This window comes from Salvelinus alpinus, chromosome 4 (genome assembly GCF_045679555.1).
Source record: "Salvelinus alpinus chromosome 4, SLU_Salpinus.1, whole genome shotgun sequence".
NCBI classification, from domain to species: Eukaryota; Metazoa; Chordata; class Actinopteri; order Salmoniformes; family Salmonidae; genus Salvelinus; species Salvelinus alpinus.
The window spans coordinates 57,534,336-57,549,846 of record NC_092089.1 but is presented as its reverse complement, the minus strand read 5'-3'; the positions used below and the strand labels follow the sequence as shown (position 1 = coordinate 57,549,846).

General features: G+C 39.9%; 1 protein-coding gene and 1 long non-coding RNA gene across 5 annotated transcripts; one reads left to right on the top strand and one right to left on the bottom strand.

Moving 5' to 3' along the window:
- Positions 1-236: 236 nt before the first annotated feature.
- On the bottom strand, positions 237-6,960 carry LOC139574026 (transcription initiation factor TFIID subunit 12-like). Of its 4 annotated transcripts, none has more exons than XM_071398145.1 (6): positions 6,772-6,960; positions 5,396-5,643; positions 4,895-4,972; positions 4,657-4,771; positions 3,606-3,694; positions 237-1,008 (listed from the first exon to the last, which is right to left on the bottom strand). In XM_071398145.1, the coding sequence occupies exons 2-6, from the start codon at positions 5,567-5,569 to the stop codon at positions 973-975; spliced, it is 492 nt and encodes a 163-aa protein (XP_071254246.1). In that variant the 5' UTR covers positions 5,570-5,643; positions 6,772-6,960; the 3' UTR covers positions 237-972. The 4 variants fall into 4 exon arrangements, with proteins under 4 accessions (XP_071254246.1, XP_071254247.1, XP_071254249.1 ...); XM_071398146.1 differs by lacking the exon at positions 6,772-6,960 and adding an exon at positions 6,498-6,662; XM_071398148.1 differs by lacking the exon at positions 6,772-6,960 and adding an exon at positions 6,518-6,632.
- Positions 6,961-8,345: 1,385 nt separating this feature from the next.
- On the top strand, positions 8,346-14,103 carry LOC139574027 (uncharacterized). Its single transcript, XR_011674687.1, has 4 exons — positions 8,346-8,760; positions 8,884-9,760; positions 9,894-9,964; positions 12,557-14,103. It is a non-coding gene; the product is annotated as an uncharacterized lncRNA (long non-coding RNA).
- Positions 14,104-15,511: the final 1,408 nt, after the last annotated feature.

Genomic DNA, 15,511 nt, shown 5'->3' with positions numbered 1-15,511 from the left:
TTCTTTGCAAGTGCGTGAACAGGGAATTTTCTGAAGGAGTTTGTCCTCCAGAATCAAGAAACCCTATACTAGTGGTATTACAGTTATGAAAATGTAGTCAAATCTCTTTGCCCTGAATAGTGATATACTGATGTAATCCTTTTATATAGAAAGTGAACTCTGAAAAACTCAAGTTTACAACAAATGAGAAAGAACATGACTGAACAGTGAAATAAACACACATATTAAATGCCAAGTGAAATATGAATCTTATTTATGGAATAAAAATAACAGGTTTAACTAAAACACTGCCATATAAAGTAAAACAAATGTTACAGCTTCCCCACACATCCCCAAATAAGGACCATTACCCAACCCCATATCACTGCAGTCTGGCGACACAAGACATACTTCACATACGTATTATTTTTGAATAATAGTCAGTCATTTGTTGTTAATTGTTGACATCTTATGAAAAACAAGGTCCTGGGTAATTTTCTAATGAACTATGGAGATGACATCAGATCCCTACAGCACACAAAAACATTGTGCCATGACAGTACCCTGGAAACCCACTAAATGCAAATGGTATATATTTCTGATGTTAGATGAAGGGGGTTTGTTTATCTGACAAAAACTAAACACACAACAGCAAACGCATGCCAGACAAAATCAACAAAAAAAAAACAAGTGGGAAAGAGTATGGAAGCCACCACCATATTGAAGGTGTGTGTGTTTGGTGGTTACCCCCTGAACAAAAAAGTAAAGTTGAACAGATAATTCCAAAAACAAAACACTGTCCCAAAACAACATTTACACTGAATGAGGAGTGTGTGATTTTGGCCAGTCTGTGATGGAGCTGACAAATCACACACAAAACCTGGGGAAGATGAAGACATGGGTGAAAGAATGTCCCCCATTATTAGAAATACACAGAGAAAAGACAAAGACAAACAGCACAGAGGGTTTGTGCGAGGCTGGTTCCAGGTCTTGCTACTTTTTGGTTGTTTTGCGGATCAATGCCATTCTCTGGATGAGACAAATGAAAAACATGCTCAATCACTATTGCATTTAGGTCATTTTTTCGTAGACATTCTTATCCAGAGCACCTTAGTCAGTGCATTCAACTAAGGTTGGTAAGACAACCACATATCAGTCCCATATTAAATTATGGAAATTATTTTCAATACTTCCAAAACAATACACCAAAAATTATAATTATATAATACATGTACTGTGAAACAGTATTTACCCCCTTTCTAATTTTCTCTACTTTTGCATATTTTTGATACTGAATGTTATACCTTCAACCAGAACTTAATATTAGACAAAGGGAACCTGAGAACAAATAACAAAACAATTACATAAGTACTTTACACCACTGGAAATAAGTAATTAGTACATTAAAGTATTTTTACTTAAGTAGCTTTTGGTGTATCTGTACTTTACTATTTATATGACAACTTTTACTTCACTACATTCCTAAAGAAAATAATGTACTTTTTACTCCATACATTTTCCCTGACACCCTAAAGTACACGTTATATTTTGAATGCTTAGCAGGACAGGAAAATTGTCAAATTCACACACACATCAAGAGAACATTCCTGGTCTGATCTGGCGGACTCACTAAACACAAATGCTTTGTTTGTAAAGATGTCTGGCCCACTCTTCCAAGCAGAACTGCTTTAATACAGCAACATGTGGGTTTACAAGCATGAACTGCTCATTTCAAGTCCTGCCACAACATCTCAATTGGGATTAAGTCTGGACATTGACTAGGCCATTCCAAAACTTCAAATGGGCTGCTTTTTAGCCATTTTCATGTAGACTTGATTGTGTGTTTTGGATTATTATCTTGCTGCATGACTCAGCCGCGCTTCAGCTTCAGCTCACAGATGGATGGCCTGACATTCTCCTGTAGAATCATCTGATACAGAGCAGAATTCATGGTTCCTTCTAGGGCTGGGTGATATGGCCAAAATCTCATATCCCGATATAGGTAATTTCATATCCCGATAACGATACATATCACGATATAGCACTTTTGCTGTAAATTCAATGAATAAATAGTTTATATAAAATGACCACATGTAAAGGCCTATTTCTTATTACATTTTGAATTATACTCAACAAATAAAAGATACTTACTCATTTTGAATATTTCTCCTTTTCTTTACAACCTTTGCACAAATGTTCAATTAAGCATGTAACAAAATATAAAATATTAATGTATAAAATCTAAATATATATATATATATTTGGGGGCTTGCCTGTTTTGCATGTTATTTTGGCATTAATATGTGTCACATATCAATTTGCATTTGGTACCTTGGGTCGACTGCTAGCACCAACTCACGAAACCCCCGTTTCTCGACCGTGTAAATTGGGGCCATGTCTTTGCAGATGTAAGTTGCAACGGCAGCTGTTATCTCTTTCCATCTTCGTGATTCTTTGCCATAGTGTGTGCCGCGGGCAAAAGCCTCTTGCGAGTCGGGGGTTTGTTTTGAGCACTTGACTGTACTTTGTGGGTCTCATCAGTAGACTCTCTCCGTACTGTTTCACATGATTCTTGTGTAGGTGGTAAAAGAGGTTAGTGGCGTTTGAGCCTGTTGTCGGGACCGGCCTTCGGCATATTTTGCAGAGGACGGTTTTCTAGTCCGTGTCAGACTTTTCATACTCAAACCACGTCCATGCGACCAAAGTAGCCCCTCTTTTAGGTAGGAGCTTCTTGCTCTGTGTCACGTTCACTCTCCTCCATGTTTGTTTGTGTTGCAAATTTCCCTGTGTGGAAGAACGCAAAGCGTCGTCCAATTGACAACAAATATTGCCGTAAAGAGTGATTTGCGACACAACGAAATAAACGATAGAAAAACGTCTATCGTTTCATATTATGCTCTATCGTCACACGATATATATCGTCATATCGCCCAGCCCTAGTTCCTTCTATTAAGGAAAGTCGTCTAGGTCCTGAGGTAGCAAAGCATCCTAAAACTATCACACTACCACCCACCACCATGCTTGACCATTGGTATAAGGTTCTTACTGTGTAACTGGTTGTGCCACCTTTAGCTGAATGACTGCAACCAAATCTCATCGGAAAAGTTTACTCAAGTTTGCCAAAAAGCACCTGGATGATCATCAAGACTCTTAGAAGAATGTTCTTTGCGTGACATGGGTCCAATTATGCCTGGTGAAAACCAAACACTGTTCATTCTTCTAAGAGTCTTGATGATCATCCAGGTGCTTTTTGGCAAACTTGAGTAAACTTTTCCGATGAGATTTGGTTGCAGTCATTCAGCTAAAGGTGGCACAACCAGTTATTGAGTGTAAGGGGGCAATTACTGTTTCACACAGGGGAATTGGGTGTTGCATAACTTTGTTAATTAATAAAATAAGTACTTCTTTCTTTGTTACTTGTAAACTCAGGTTCCCTTCATCTAATATTAGGTTTGGTTGAAGATCTGATAACAATCCGTATCAAAAATATTGAAAAATAGAAAAACTCAGAAATGGGGAAAATACTTTTACAGCACTGTTCATTTAAATTATTGAACGTTTAGCACAATTCATTAGTATAAATGTGAACCCTGGGTGTGATCAAGATGAAAGAGTGACAAACAAACCTGTTTGTGGGCCTCTGTGGTACAAGCCTTCTTATACGGCCGAATCTCATCTGAACCATAGCCAGGAATCCACATGTTCCATTGGCGCTCTGTTGAGTGGCAGACAACACAGGGAGTGAGAATAAAAATCTAAGAGAAAATACACTCAACAGGAAATGGTCCATTAACTTCATCCACCTTTTATATGCAGATCTTTAAAACTCAAAACTGCTCTCAACACTCTGTTCATTTTTGCCATAGTAAATTAATCATTCCAGTAATCGAGACAAACACTGCTTATGCCACAAAGCTGCCAGGGCTCTACGGTGCGACCATTTTACTCACATATGCACCTGGAATTTTTATTTAGAAGCACAAGTGCACATAGAAAAATTAAGGATTCTAGCGTTATTATCGCTAATATTGTGATCCTAAATTTCTTTGTGTGCGCCAACATTTCTCAACTTAGGCGCACACGTGCACCTTGTAAAAAAGTTCAGCATATAGCCCTGACTGCAGCGGCTGCTGCTGCTATTCCAACCATTTTTTTTATTTCACTTTTATTTAACCAGGTAGGCTAGTTGAGAACAAGTTCTCATTTACAACTGCGACCTGGCCAAAATAAAGCAAAGCAGTGCGACACAAATAACAACCCAGAGTTACACATGGAATAAACAAAAACAGTCAATAATACAATAGAAAAAGTCTATATACAGTGTGTGCAAATGAGGTAAGATAAGGGAACTGAGGCAATAAATAGGCCATAGTGGCGAAATAATTACAATATAGCAATTAAACACGGAGTTGATAGATGTGCAGAAGATACTTGCATTTAAGAGCATTTGCAGGCCACGGAAGGAGAGTTGTATGGCATTGAAACTCGTCTAGAGGTTAGTTAACACAGTGTCCAAAGAAGGGCCAGAAGTATACAGAATGGTGTCGTCTGCGTAGTGGATCAGTGAATCACCAGCAGCAAGAGCGACATCATTGATGTATACAGAGAAAAGAGTCGGCCCGAGAATTGAACCCTATGGCACCCCATCAGCCAGTATCAGCCTGTACTTTTACTCACCCAGGTGTAGCTGGACGTCCTTCACTTCTAAGGTGTTGGATTTGCGATGGCGGGCCAGCTGACAGGCAGCTGTCACCACACTGTCAATGAAGTCATCTGCAATCTGCAGCAGCATCTGAGAGGAAGACAGATGGGGGACCTCAGGTCACAAGTGATGAGGCTCCAAAACATTGCATGCACTAGTCTTTGCATTATGGTTTGGGACGCAATCTTCAGTGAAAGACACTTCTGAGCATACCTCCTCCACATCCTCATCGAGCTGCTCATTGGGGTCAATCTCTCTTACGAGGTCCTGCAGCTTCTTTTTACTCAACACCTGAGTGGAGGGCAAACAGGTTGTTCGTCATAGTCAATGGTGCACTAAAAGCAGTCAAGCAGAGTGGCTACACGCTCATTGTACACCCTGAAACTTGGCATCTGGCTAGGGAGATGAACATAGAAGGCATGTTTTTACAGAACCAACCTGCACATGAAACTGAAGGATTGGCGTCAATGTATGTAAAGCCAAGTAGTAATTGTACCTTACAGTTATAGTGAATCCTTTGAACAATTCTATTGAAAAACGTCACCCAGCAAGAGTATACCATGGTCGTGCTTATTAGCCACCAAATGGAAGAATCCGAACTGAAACAGGGAGGGACTTCCTGTCCAATAAAAAATATACATTTTCATTTTCTGTCGCAAAACTTTTTACTGCATGCCCCAGGTTGGCGATGAGGAAATGGATAGGAGGACTCACCTGACTTCCTTCTGGGCTGATTCTGCCGGCAGGGCCAGGTGTGCCCATCACCTTCCCTGGGGCGGCGGCGGCGTTGCTATTGGCCATGCTGGTGGCGAGAGGTGGTGTTGAGGAGGCCTCGGCTTTCACGGTGAAGAAGTTGGAGTGGTTGGACTGTGGTTGGTACTGGGTCATAATCTGCCAGACCTAGGATGTCAGATGGTGGGGCCTCTCTCTGCACTGTCGTCGTAAGGACCAAGTCCGTGAAACTGGAATCAGAAGGGAAAAGTGTGAGAAAAAAAGCTCCTTGCGCCCTCAATCAACAAGCACACAGAATGCCAGGGTGCGGATAGACTGGTACATGGGATATGACTAGGGCCTTATAAAACTGCGTTATGGAGAACGCCTGCATTAAAGGGTAACTACACCCCAAAACCCACATTTCTTCTATTTTTCCCCAGACCTCAAAAGTGGTCTCCTGATGTAGTTAATATTGTAGTCCACAACAATGCTTTAAGTGTGATTTTGAGCATGAAAAACATTGGAAGAACAAACATAATTTGTGAAAAAAATTATACAGATCTTATAGGGTCCTAGTCATATCATGACATCTAGGTAGTTAGCTAGTCTGACATTTAAATGGCTAACCAAAACCTGGCATGATTTTTCTATGGATATTTACTGGGTAGTTAAAAAAACAAATATCACACATTGCAGCTGGCAAACCAGTAAACATTACACCGTCTGTCAGTCTTACATTATTGCGTATGGGCATATCAACACTCACGTGACAGCTGAGTTAGCTAGCTGGCTGTTTGTTGACTAGCTAGCCGGCCGACATGTTAACTGGATAAATATTTATTGAGCACATGTTGATTGTATGATCTCGTGAGACAAGCGTTGAATTTAACTAAAAGAATCCGTAATCACGTTGAAAAACTAACGTTAGTAACAAATGCATCACAACCACAGCTAATTTCAGTTAACATCAGTTAGTTAGCAGGCTAACATTGTTTAGCTAGGTAACGATACAGATTTAGCAAATATTCAGCTTGAAGACACAACGGTCACATTTTCCATGGAATGGTCCAAGCAAGCGTATCTACATATAGCAAATAAATACCTTATTAGCCAGCTAGATACCTGTTAACACAACATGGGGAGGATCTCAATTGCAGACGTCATCTATCTTTGCCTCCTTCTCAAAAACCCATTGGAGGAGAGGGTCCGAAGGGCGGAACCTCTGGCTTTCTCATCCAATGTGTTTTTGAGAAGGAGAAAGGATGCGAGCAGTAAATAACTGAGATCTTCCCATAATCATTACGATTCCAGCAAGCTAGCTGGAAAAATTTACAAGTAATCTCTCAAAGATATATATATATGTTTTAAATACTTACCTGACAAAACAAACACTATCTCCCCATGTTTTAAATTATCTAATTTAAGTCCACACAACACAAACCCGTCTGTGGCTAGAAAGTCCGATTTTTTTCTTATCTTCCTATTTTAATAACTGTATTTCCGGTACACCCAAATTGACGTACTCCTCCCCCCAGTGTCTGATGAGGAAAATGTTGCACAACCGTACCCATTACTGTTGTAATGAACACTTATGAGAATGATGGACTGAATTTTCTGGACTTTACTACTTTAAATAATACTTTAAAGATCAATTGGATAAAACAATTCCTAAGAAGACCCACTTCTATCTGGAATGTTATTCCTCATCATGTCTTCTCTACTTTTGGTGGCCTTAACTTCATGTTGTTTTGCAATTATAATATTGACAAAATTCCAGTGAAACTTTCTGCTTTTCATCGTTTTCTTGTCATGGTCCTTAATTTATAAACATAATTTTCTCCACACAGATATTATATATGGAATAATCGGGATATATTGTATGAAAATACTTCTTTGTTTTTAGAATAGTGGTTCCGAAATAATATCCTATTGGTGAGCCAACTGGTAAATGCAGAGGTTCTTTTACTCAGTTATAAGGAATTCTTATCACTTTACAAGGTCCCTGTAACACCTAAAGATTTTGCAATTGTTATAGACGCCATTCCCTCAGGTGTTGCTCTGTTATTCAGGAACGTGTCAAGACCTGACCCTCAGAGCCTACCTTTTATTGACCCTGTTGACTCATCAGTAGGAAAGATTTGTTTCTCTTTTGGTCCATTCAACAACAGAGCGATACGAACCTTGTTTCAGCAGGATGTTGTATCTATCTATACCTTATGTCATGCCTTATTGGAATGGATTTATTGATAATATCTGTTGGAAAAAAGTTTGGATGTTGCCACACACATACCTACTTGTTAACAAAATTAAGGAAGTTTCCTTTAAAATTTTCATAAATATTATCCTGCCAACCACTATATGAAGAAGTTTAAGGAAAACAAATTGCTCCTTTTGTAATGACCACCCAGAAACAGTGTTGCATCTTTTTTGGCATTGTATTCATGTAAGAAAACTGTGGCAAGACATCAGTAGATTTATAATTGAACACATTTATGAAGATTTTACACTATTGTGGAGAGATGTACTGCTTGAATTCTTTACATACGATAGAAATAAGCTGAAACATTTTTATGTAATTAATTTAATTATTCTTTTGGCCAAATTTCATATACACAAATGTAAATTTACAAACAAAAAACCAAATGTTCTTACCCTACAAAAATAAATTGATCTGTATTTTAAGACAGTTAAATACTCTACTAACAAAAAAGCTGTTAGAATTGTAAGTGTATGTATGTCCCTTAAGGTCCTTGTGTAATTGTAATGTGATATTGTACCCCCTAGCTCGATTGTCCATTGTATATAATATATATATATATATATATATATACTTGTGTTCCCTTATGTACGTTCTGTATTGATTTGTTGTTAATAAAAAATGTAAATAATAATAATAATAAAATAAAAAGGAAATGTTGCACTATGTAGCAACGCCCACTTCCGCTCTACTTCCTACCCGATACATAGCTTACTGTCCCGATCGCGTCCTGTCAGCCTGATTGTAGCCATACTAGCTTCGAAGTCCCTCGTTTTATTATTATCTCAGTATATTAATATAATCATATTTCTATAATTCTTGTTGAAAATTATGTTTATCCGTTCAGTTAGTGATTTTTGTAAATCGGTGATTGTGTTCAGGGTCTTCTTTTGTTTCTATTAACGTTCTAACTAGTAAGGTGGCTAATTAGCCAACGCCTCCCTCCCCTACCAAACATGGCACTGTTTTACTCAGGGCGCTTGTAAGAGCTGACAAAGATCACATGACGGATGTACATCGTCTGGCCAAGACAAGTAGCAAAGCACCGAACTCCAAGTTAAAAACAAGGATTCAAACTTTGTGTCCAGTTACCTTTTCAACTATGAAGGTAAGTATAGCCAAGTTGCCTATCAGACAAGGACGTTTACTCAAAGCTGTAACGTAGTTTAAGACATGCCTTTTGCAGTAGCTAGCTAACATTATGATTGCTCTTTCTTTTGATTCCAAACAGCTTCGAACAGGGCCAACGTGACAGGAGAGGTCAGCATAAGGGCTTGCTGCTCGCTACAGGTCCATGAGGAAAAATGAGAAACCACACAGTTTGAGTGTAGGCTGAAAAGTCAGGTGTTTGTGACACACTATATGCAGGTTACAACAGTCAGAGATGAAGCCTAGTCTTAGACTTAGAAGTTCCTGTCAATGGAGAACTGCATTAAGAGGCATTGCTTAGTCTAGGACTAGGCTTATGAAACCGTTCTTAGTGCAGTAATTGTTCAGATGTTTTCCTTGCTGTTTATGTGAGCTCTGTTATGTTGGACGCATTAGATTACATTTAAACAAGGACATATACCCTTAATAGAAAAGTTTAAATTCTTTATTAGTTGTCCCCCCTTCCTGCCATGCTACTGTAGCTAGGAAGCAAACGTAGCTAGCTTGCTATCATACAAGCTTAATTGATAATATATCGTTATATTGTTAACCTATTCGTTTACCAACAGTTCAGTTAATGTATAGTGCTTCTACGCCTGCATTGCTTGCTGTTTGGAGTTTTAGGCTGGGTTTCTGTACAGCACTTTGTAACATCAGCTGATGTAAGAAGGGCTTTATAAATACATTTGATTGATATTGCTGTAATGAATTTAGTGGCTGTTGCATGTTGCGCCAGTCATTTCTCTTTGCTGGTCGTGACACATGTTGAGTGATTTTAATCTAATCATTTTCTTTTTATTACCCCACGTGGGTTGTACTGAAGCCCTGTGAGCCAGTAACAATGACACCACACAGTTGCATTACTATTCCAGTCTGCACACTAAGATGTAACACCAGTCGTCACACCTGTGCACAGCTGCACAGAGGCCGAGCAGCAGTGGCATAAGCCAAGGACTATGGTATGTTTTAATAGCTATACCACATATCAAAATGATATGGTTATAATCCCATCATAATGCTAATAAATTATTTAATGAAAACTTAAATCGTCTCATGATTAGATTTAGAATAGTGTCCTTGTACTTTTTACAGGGTCTGCAACCTGGGCCCATAGGCCACCAAGCCAAGCCCACCAAAAAGCACATGGCAGAAGGACGGATTAGGTGAGTATTCCCTAATAGCCAGTATAGTAGTCACACAGTCACACACTTAGCAGCCGAGGAGAGAGAGGAAGGACAGCTGTGGAAACAACAGCTGTAAAATAAATTGGAAGCACAGTAGCATTTGGATACATTTTAATAATGTAGACAATGTTAGAGCACAGTGTAGATTTTCCTAAACAAAATCTCATATAAAGCCGGTTCTACGCACAACCTACACCGGCATATGCGAACTGTGCACCCAACTGTGAAGCTAGCTGTAGCGGAGCTTCGAGAAGCTAGCGGGCCTGCTAGTGATAGTGGTGGAGCCACCACCTCCACATGTGGAGATGTATCCTCTCAGTCAAGTAGGCCTACTCCGCGACCCTCAGCAACGCAATCTTCTATGGACCAGTTTATGCCAAAGTTTATGTCTGCAGCAAGTAGATGGAAAAGTGGTCTGTTGTGTTAGCCACAATACAGCTAACATAACCAAAGCCATGAACATTTTAAAATAGACCCATCATCCATGTCTTGCCCACACAATCAACCTGATTGTAAGAGATGCTCTGAAGGTGATGAAGCCCACTGGACAAAGTGAAAGGAGCTGTGGAATACTTCCACAGGAGTACAGTAGGTGATGAAAAACTAAAGTCTACACAACGCCAGATGGGGATGCCTGAGCGGAGGCCTAAACAAGACTGCACTAGTGGAATTCAAAATTTTATATGTTGAAGTGGTTTCTTGAGTCAAAGGATGCCACCATCTCTACTAGAGGTCGACCGATTATGATTTTTCAACGCCGATACCGATTATTGGAGGACAAAAAAAGCCGATACCGATTAATCGGCCGTTTTTGTTGGGTTTTTTTTAAAGAAAAAAAGTTTTATATATATATCATACACACACACACATTTTTGTAATAATGACAACTGCAACAATACTGAATGAACAATGAACACTTTTATTTTAACTTAATATAATACATAAATACACACACACACAGCTCTGAAGTGACAATGATACTGAAGAGTCTGCTTAGGAGACAAATACTCTCAACTGTTTGAATAAAAATAGAGTTTAAGTTACCTATGATGAATGTTGAAAACAAAAATGTCATTTCTATATGCAGGAAATCCTATTTTAATAATGGGCATGGTAAGAATTGACGACCAAAGTGCGAGTCATAATTCCCATGACACCTAGCAAAATCTGAAAAGCGGTTCCTTCATTTATTCCATAGGATATTTTTAGATTCACTTAAAATAAGGTCTGTGTTTCGTGTAGGCTTACACCACCTTGCCAATTTTATAACTGTGTAGATATCCATAGGACAAGGTAACTCTGATCAATATTGGCTAAATATAAGCGAAGATAAAAAAAATTGTAGAGTGGATTTATGAAAATATGTTGACAAACGTTACCTTATCCTAGTGAGATTTACACGGGTATCAAAACGTTGAGGCGGTTTAAGCCTGCACGAAACACAGACCTTATTTGAAGTAGATCAAGACATTCTCTATGGAAGACATGAACGGTAAAATAACGAAGGAACCCCTGTCAAGTTCAGCCGCAAGTTATTACAGGAATTATAACGCGTCGACTATTTCTCTCTAAACCATATACCTTTGACTAATCCGGAAACTATCACCTCGAAAACAAAACGTTTATTCCGTTCCGTATTTTATCTAACGGGTGGCATCCATGAGTCTAAATATTCCTGTTACATTGCACAACCTTCAATGTTGTCATAATTACGTAAAATTCTGGCAAATTAGTTCGCAAAGAGCCAGGCGGCCCAAACTGTTGCATATACCCTGACTCTGCGTGCAATGAACGCAAGAGAAATGACACAATTTCACCTGGTTAATATTGCCTGCTAACCTGGATTTCTTTTAGCTAAATATGCAGGTTTAAAAATATATACTTGTGTATTGATTTTAAGAAAGGCATTGATGTTTATGGTTAAGTACATATTGGAGCAATGACAGTCATTGATTGATTGTTTTTTATAAGATAAGTTTAATGCTAGCTAGCAATTTACCTTAGCTTACTGCATTCGTGGCACAGGCAGGCTCCTCGTGGAGTGCAATGTAATCAGTGTTAGAGCATTGGACTAGTTAACTGTAAGGTTGCAAGATTGGATCCCCCGAGCTGACAATGTTAAAAATCTGTCCCTAGGCCGTCATTGAAAATAAGAATGTGTTTTTAACTGATTTGCCTAGTTAAATAAAGATTAAATAAAGGTGTACATTTTTGTTTTTTAAATGGCAAATCGGCACCCAAAAATACCGATTTCCGATTGTTATGAGAACTTGAAATCGGCCCCGATTAATCGGCCATTCCGATTAATCGGTCGACCTCTAATCTCTACCTTGGCCATTGTCAATGCACCTGTTGATGCTCTGACCCAAGAGGAATGGGAGGTGGTGGAGGAGGTGTGCAGAGTCCTGGAACACTTTGAGCAGGTCACTGTGGAGATCAGTGGATAGGGCAGTTATTACTACATCATTATTTAATCCAGTATTATATATGTATATTAGCAGTATATGAGAATGTAGTATCAGTAGACAAAACATGAACCTGAACTAATAAGTTACTGTTCTCTCTTTTCAGCTATGTGACAGCCTCAAAAATGATACTCCTGTGTAAGGGTCTGCAGGGAATCACAGCCAGCCGCCAGAGAGAAGCAAATGTAACCACAGGACATGTGACAGAGTTGATGGACACCCTATGTTCATCAATGGACAGAAAGTTCCACTGAATGGAATATAATCACGTGCTATCAGAAACCGCTGCACTTGCCCCCAGGTTTAAGAAGTTAGCCTTCAGTGATGCCAGAGCGATTGATGAGGATCTTCAAAGATTGACCTCAGCAGCAGGGAGGGACAGCCCCAGCAGTCAGTTGGCTCAGGCACCAGGGCAACAGGAAGAAGAGGGAGCAGAAGCACCAGCAGTAGTGCCACAAACTTCTGCTGTTTGGATGCGGTTTGACGAGAGAGCAACTGGGGATGCAGCCCCGAAGGAATCCCTCAGCAGATGCCATAATGGAGGTCCGATGCTAATTGGAGGAGGCCTTCCTCCAAAGATCTGCAGATCCTCTGAGCTGGTGGGAGAACAAGGCCTCGGTCTACCTACGGCTTACTAAAGTCATAACAGGGAGACTGCATAGTGGCCACATCCGTTCCCTCTGAGATGGTCTTCTCGAAAACGGGACAGATAATTACTGAGAGAAGAAACCGCATCAGCCCCTCAAAAGTGAGGCAGCTTGCATTTCTGATTGCAAATCTCTCATAAAAGCAAAATATGGTCAGCATTGCTGTGTGCTGCTGGTTATAACATGGCAATAAAGAATAGAGCGAAAAGAGGGACCAGTTCAGTGTTTTAAGTAGGATGCTGCAGTTTTGCACATTGTTATTTATTTTTCTTTTATATGGTGCAATATTCTATTATTATGTTCAGATTGTATTCTTTTTGAATTGTTACATTTATATGCACTTTGTTTTATATACATAAAAGTTATACTTTAAATGCACATGTGTAATAGCATCCTTCTTTTTACATTTATTTCAATTTGTGTGATGCTGCAGTTTTTCAAATGACTATTTATTTTTCTTTGAAATGGTGCAATATTCTATTATGTTCAGATTGTATTAGTTTTGAATGGTTAGATTTATATGCACTTTGTTTATATACTTTAAATGCAAATGTTTAATAGCATTCTTTTTCATAACAAAACAATGCATTTTTAGGATTTCATTTAATAATTTAGTTAGAATTGTTTTAACACCAATCATAGTCAAACTATCGCAAACTGTTTGACTTGAAAAAATACAAAACCTTTTTTTTAAAGAACCGTTTGGGCGCCAAAAGACCCAGCTCTTTTTGGTGAGCTGAGCCGAACGAGCCGGCTCACTGAAAAGAGCCGGAATGCCCATCACTACTGACGAGACGCGATCGGGACAGGAAGCTATGTATCGGGTAGGAAGGTGAGCGGAAGTGGGCGTTGCTATGTTGTGCAAAAGGTCTATCTACAATATGAATGTGAACGCAATCCCCAAAAACTGATAGCACGTGTAGCCACCCACAACTGGTCAGTGTGATTGTGAATGGGTAAATTTGGGAATAACAATTTAATACTAAATAAAAAATGATTGGTTTTATGTTTTCACACATCATTTTCTTTACCACTTGATGTCAACAAAGCACGTTTGTGTGTCAGTTTTATTCAACCACAACACACACTTTTAGCTCTGTACACAAACATTTGAGGCCCAAATAAAATAGTGTTGGGGAACTCTGTGAGAGGGGCAGTCATACTGGGCCTGGGTTATTGTGGTCCTTGTCCCTGTAGAAACCATAGGCAGTACATGTTTGTTGTTGTGTAGTGTCCCCTATGGAGTTGCCAGATTGGGATCTGGGGGCTGGTCACTGAATTGGGTGGCATACTTGGGCTCCAGGGGCAGGGGCTCAGTGTGCTCTAGGAGCTTTCCAGGGGTGTCATAGTGACTTGAAAGTGAAGGGGACGGTGTAGCCCTACTCCACTGTGGGCCGGAAGGTGGAGCTAAGCTTGAACATGCATCACATCTGGCTCTGCATAGTTTAGGCAAGCAGAAACACAACACACATGAATGTGTCATAGAGCTCACATATTATTTATAGTTCTATGAAGCACCAGAAACATATAGCTGAAGTACAGTTTAAATGTAACATCCTTAATTTCAGAAAGGGTAACAGGGGTTAAGGATTGTCATGACAACATACCCCAGTACTGTACACACGGGCTTGGGCTCCCGAGTGGCGCAGTGGTCTAAGGCACTGCATCTCAGTGCTAGAGGCGTCACTACAGATACCCTGGTTCAAATCCAGGCTGTATCACAACCGGCCGTGATTCGGAGTCCCATGGGGCGACGCACAATTGGCCCAGCGTCGTCTGGGTTTGGCCGGTGTAGGCCTTCATTGTAAATAAAATTTGTTCTTTACTGACTTGCCTAGTTAAATAAAAGTTCAATGTTTTTTACAGTACTGGGGTATGTTGTTATGACATTAGGGCTCATAAGGGCAAAAATATATTCAAATTCAAGTGTTGCTCTGTACTCTCTCCAGCCATGTCTTGAATGATCCTCCCTCATACTCAGTAGGGCTCAAATCATGGGCATTGTTGAGCCCCTACAAGAGCTCTGTGGCTGGGATGAGGGCTGACAGGGGAGGCCTCAGACCCTATCCCATACCCAACCTTCGAGAAGGAGCTATTAATTGTCTTAGCGACTGACCCTCTGTCTTGTTTATCACTGGCCTTCTCATTGTAGGGCCCCCTCATCTGTGGGAAGGAGGGGGAGGCTGTGCTTCCCTGGCATGAGTGCCCTTTATCCAGGACCTATTAAAGGGTCTCTTTTAGAGTGGGCTCCGCAGACCAAAGAAAGGAATGTTTATACTGCAATTGTGAGACTGACTAAGCGAAGGGGAAGAATGGGCAGTCCATGGAGAAAGCTGTTTGCTTGTTGAGAGAGAGATGAGGTGGGACTGAAAGACGGTGATGCACTCAGATTCACGGATGGCTGGAGGGAGGGA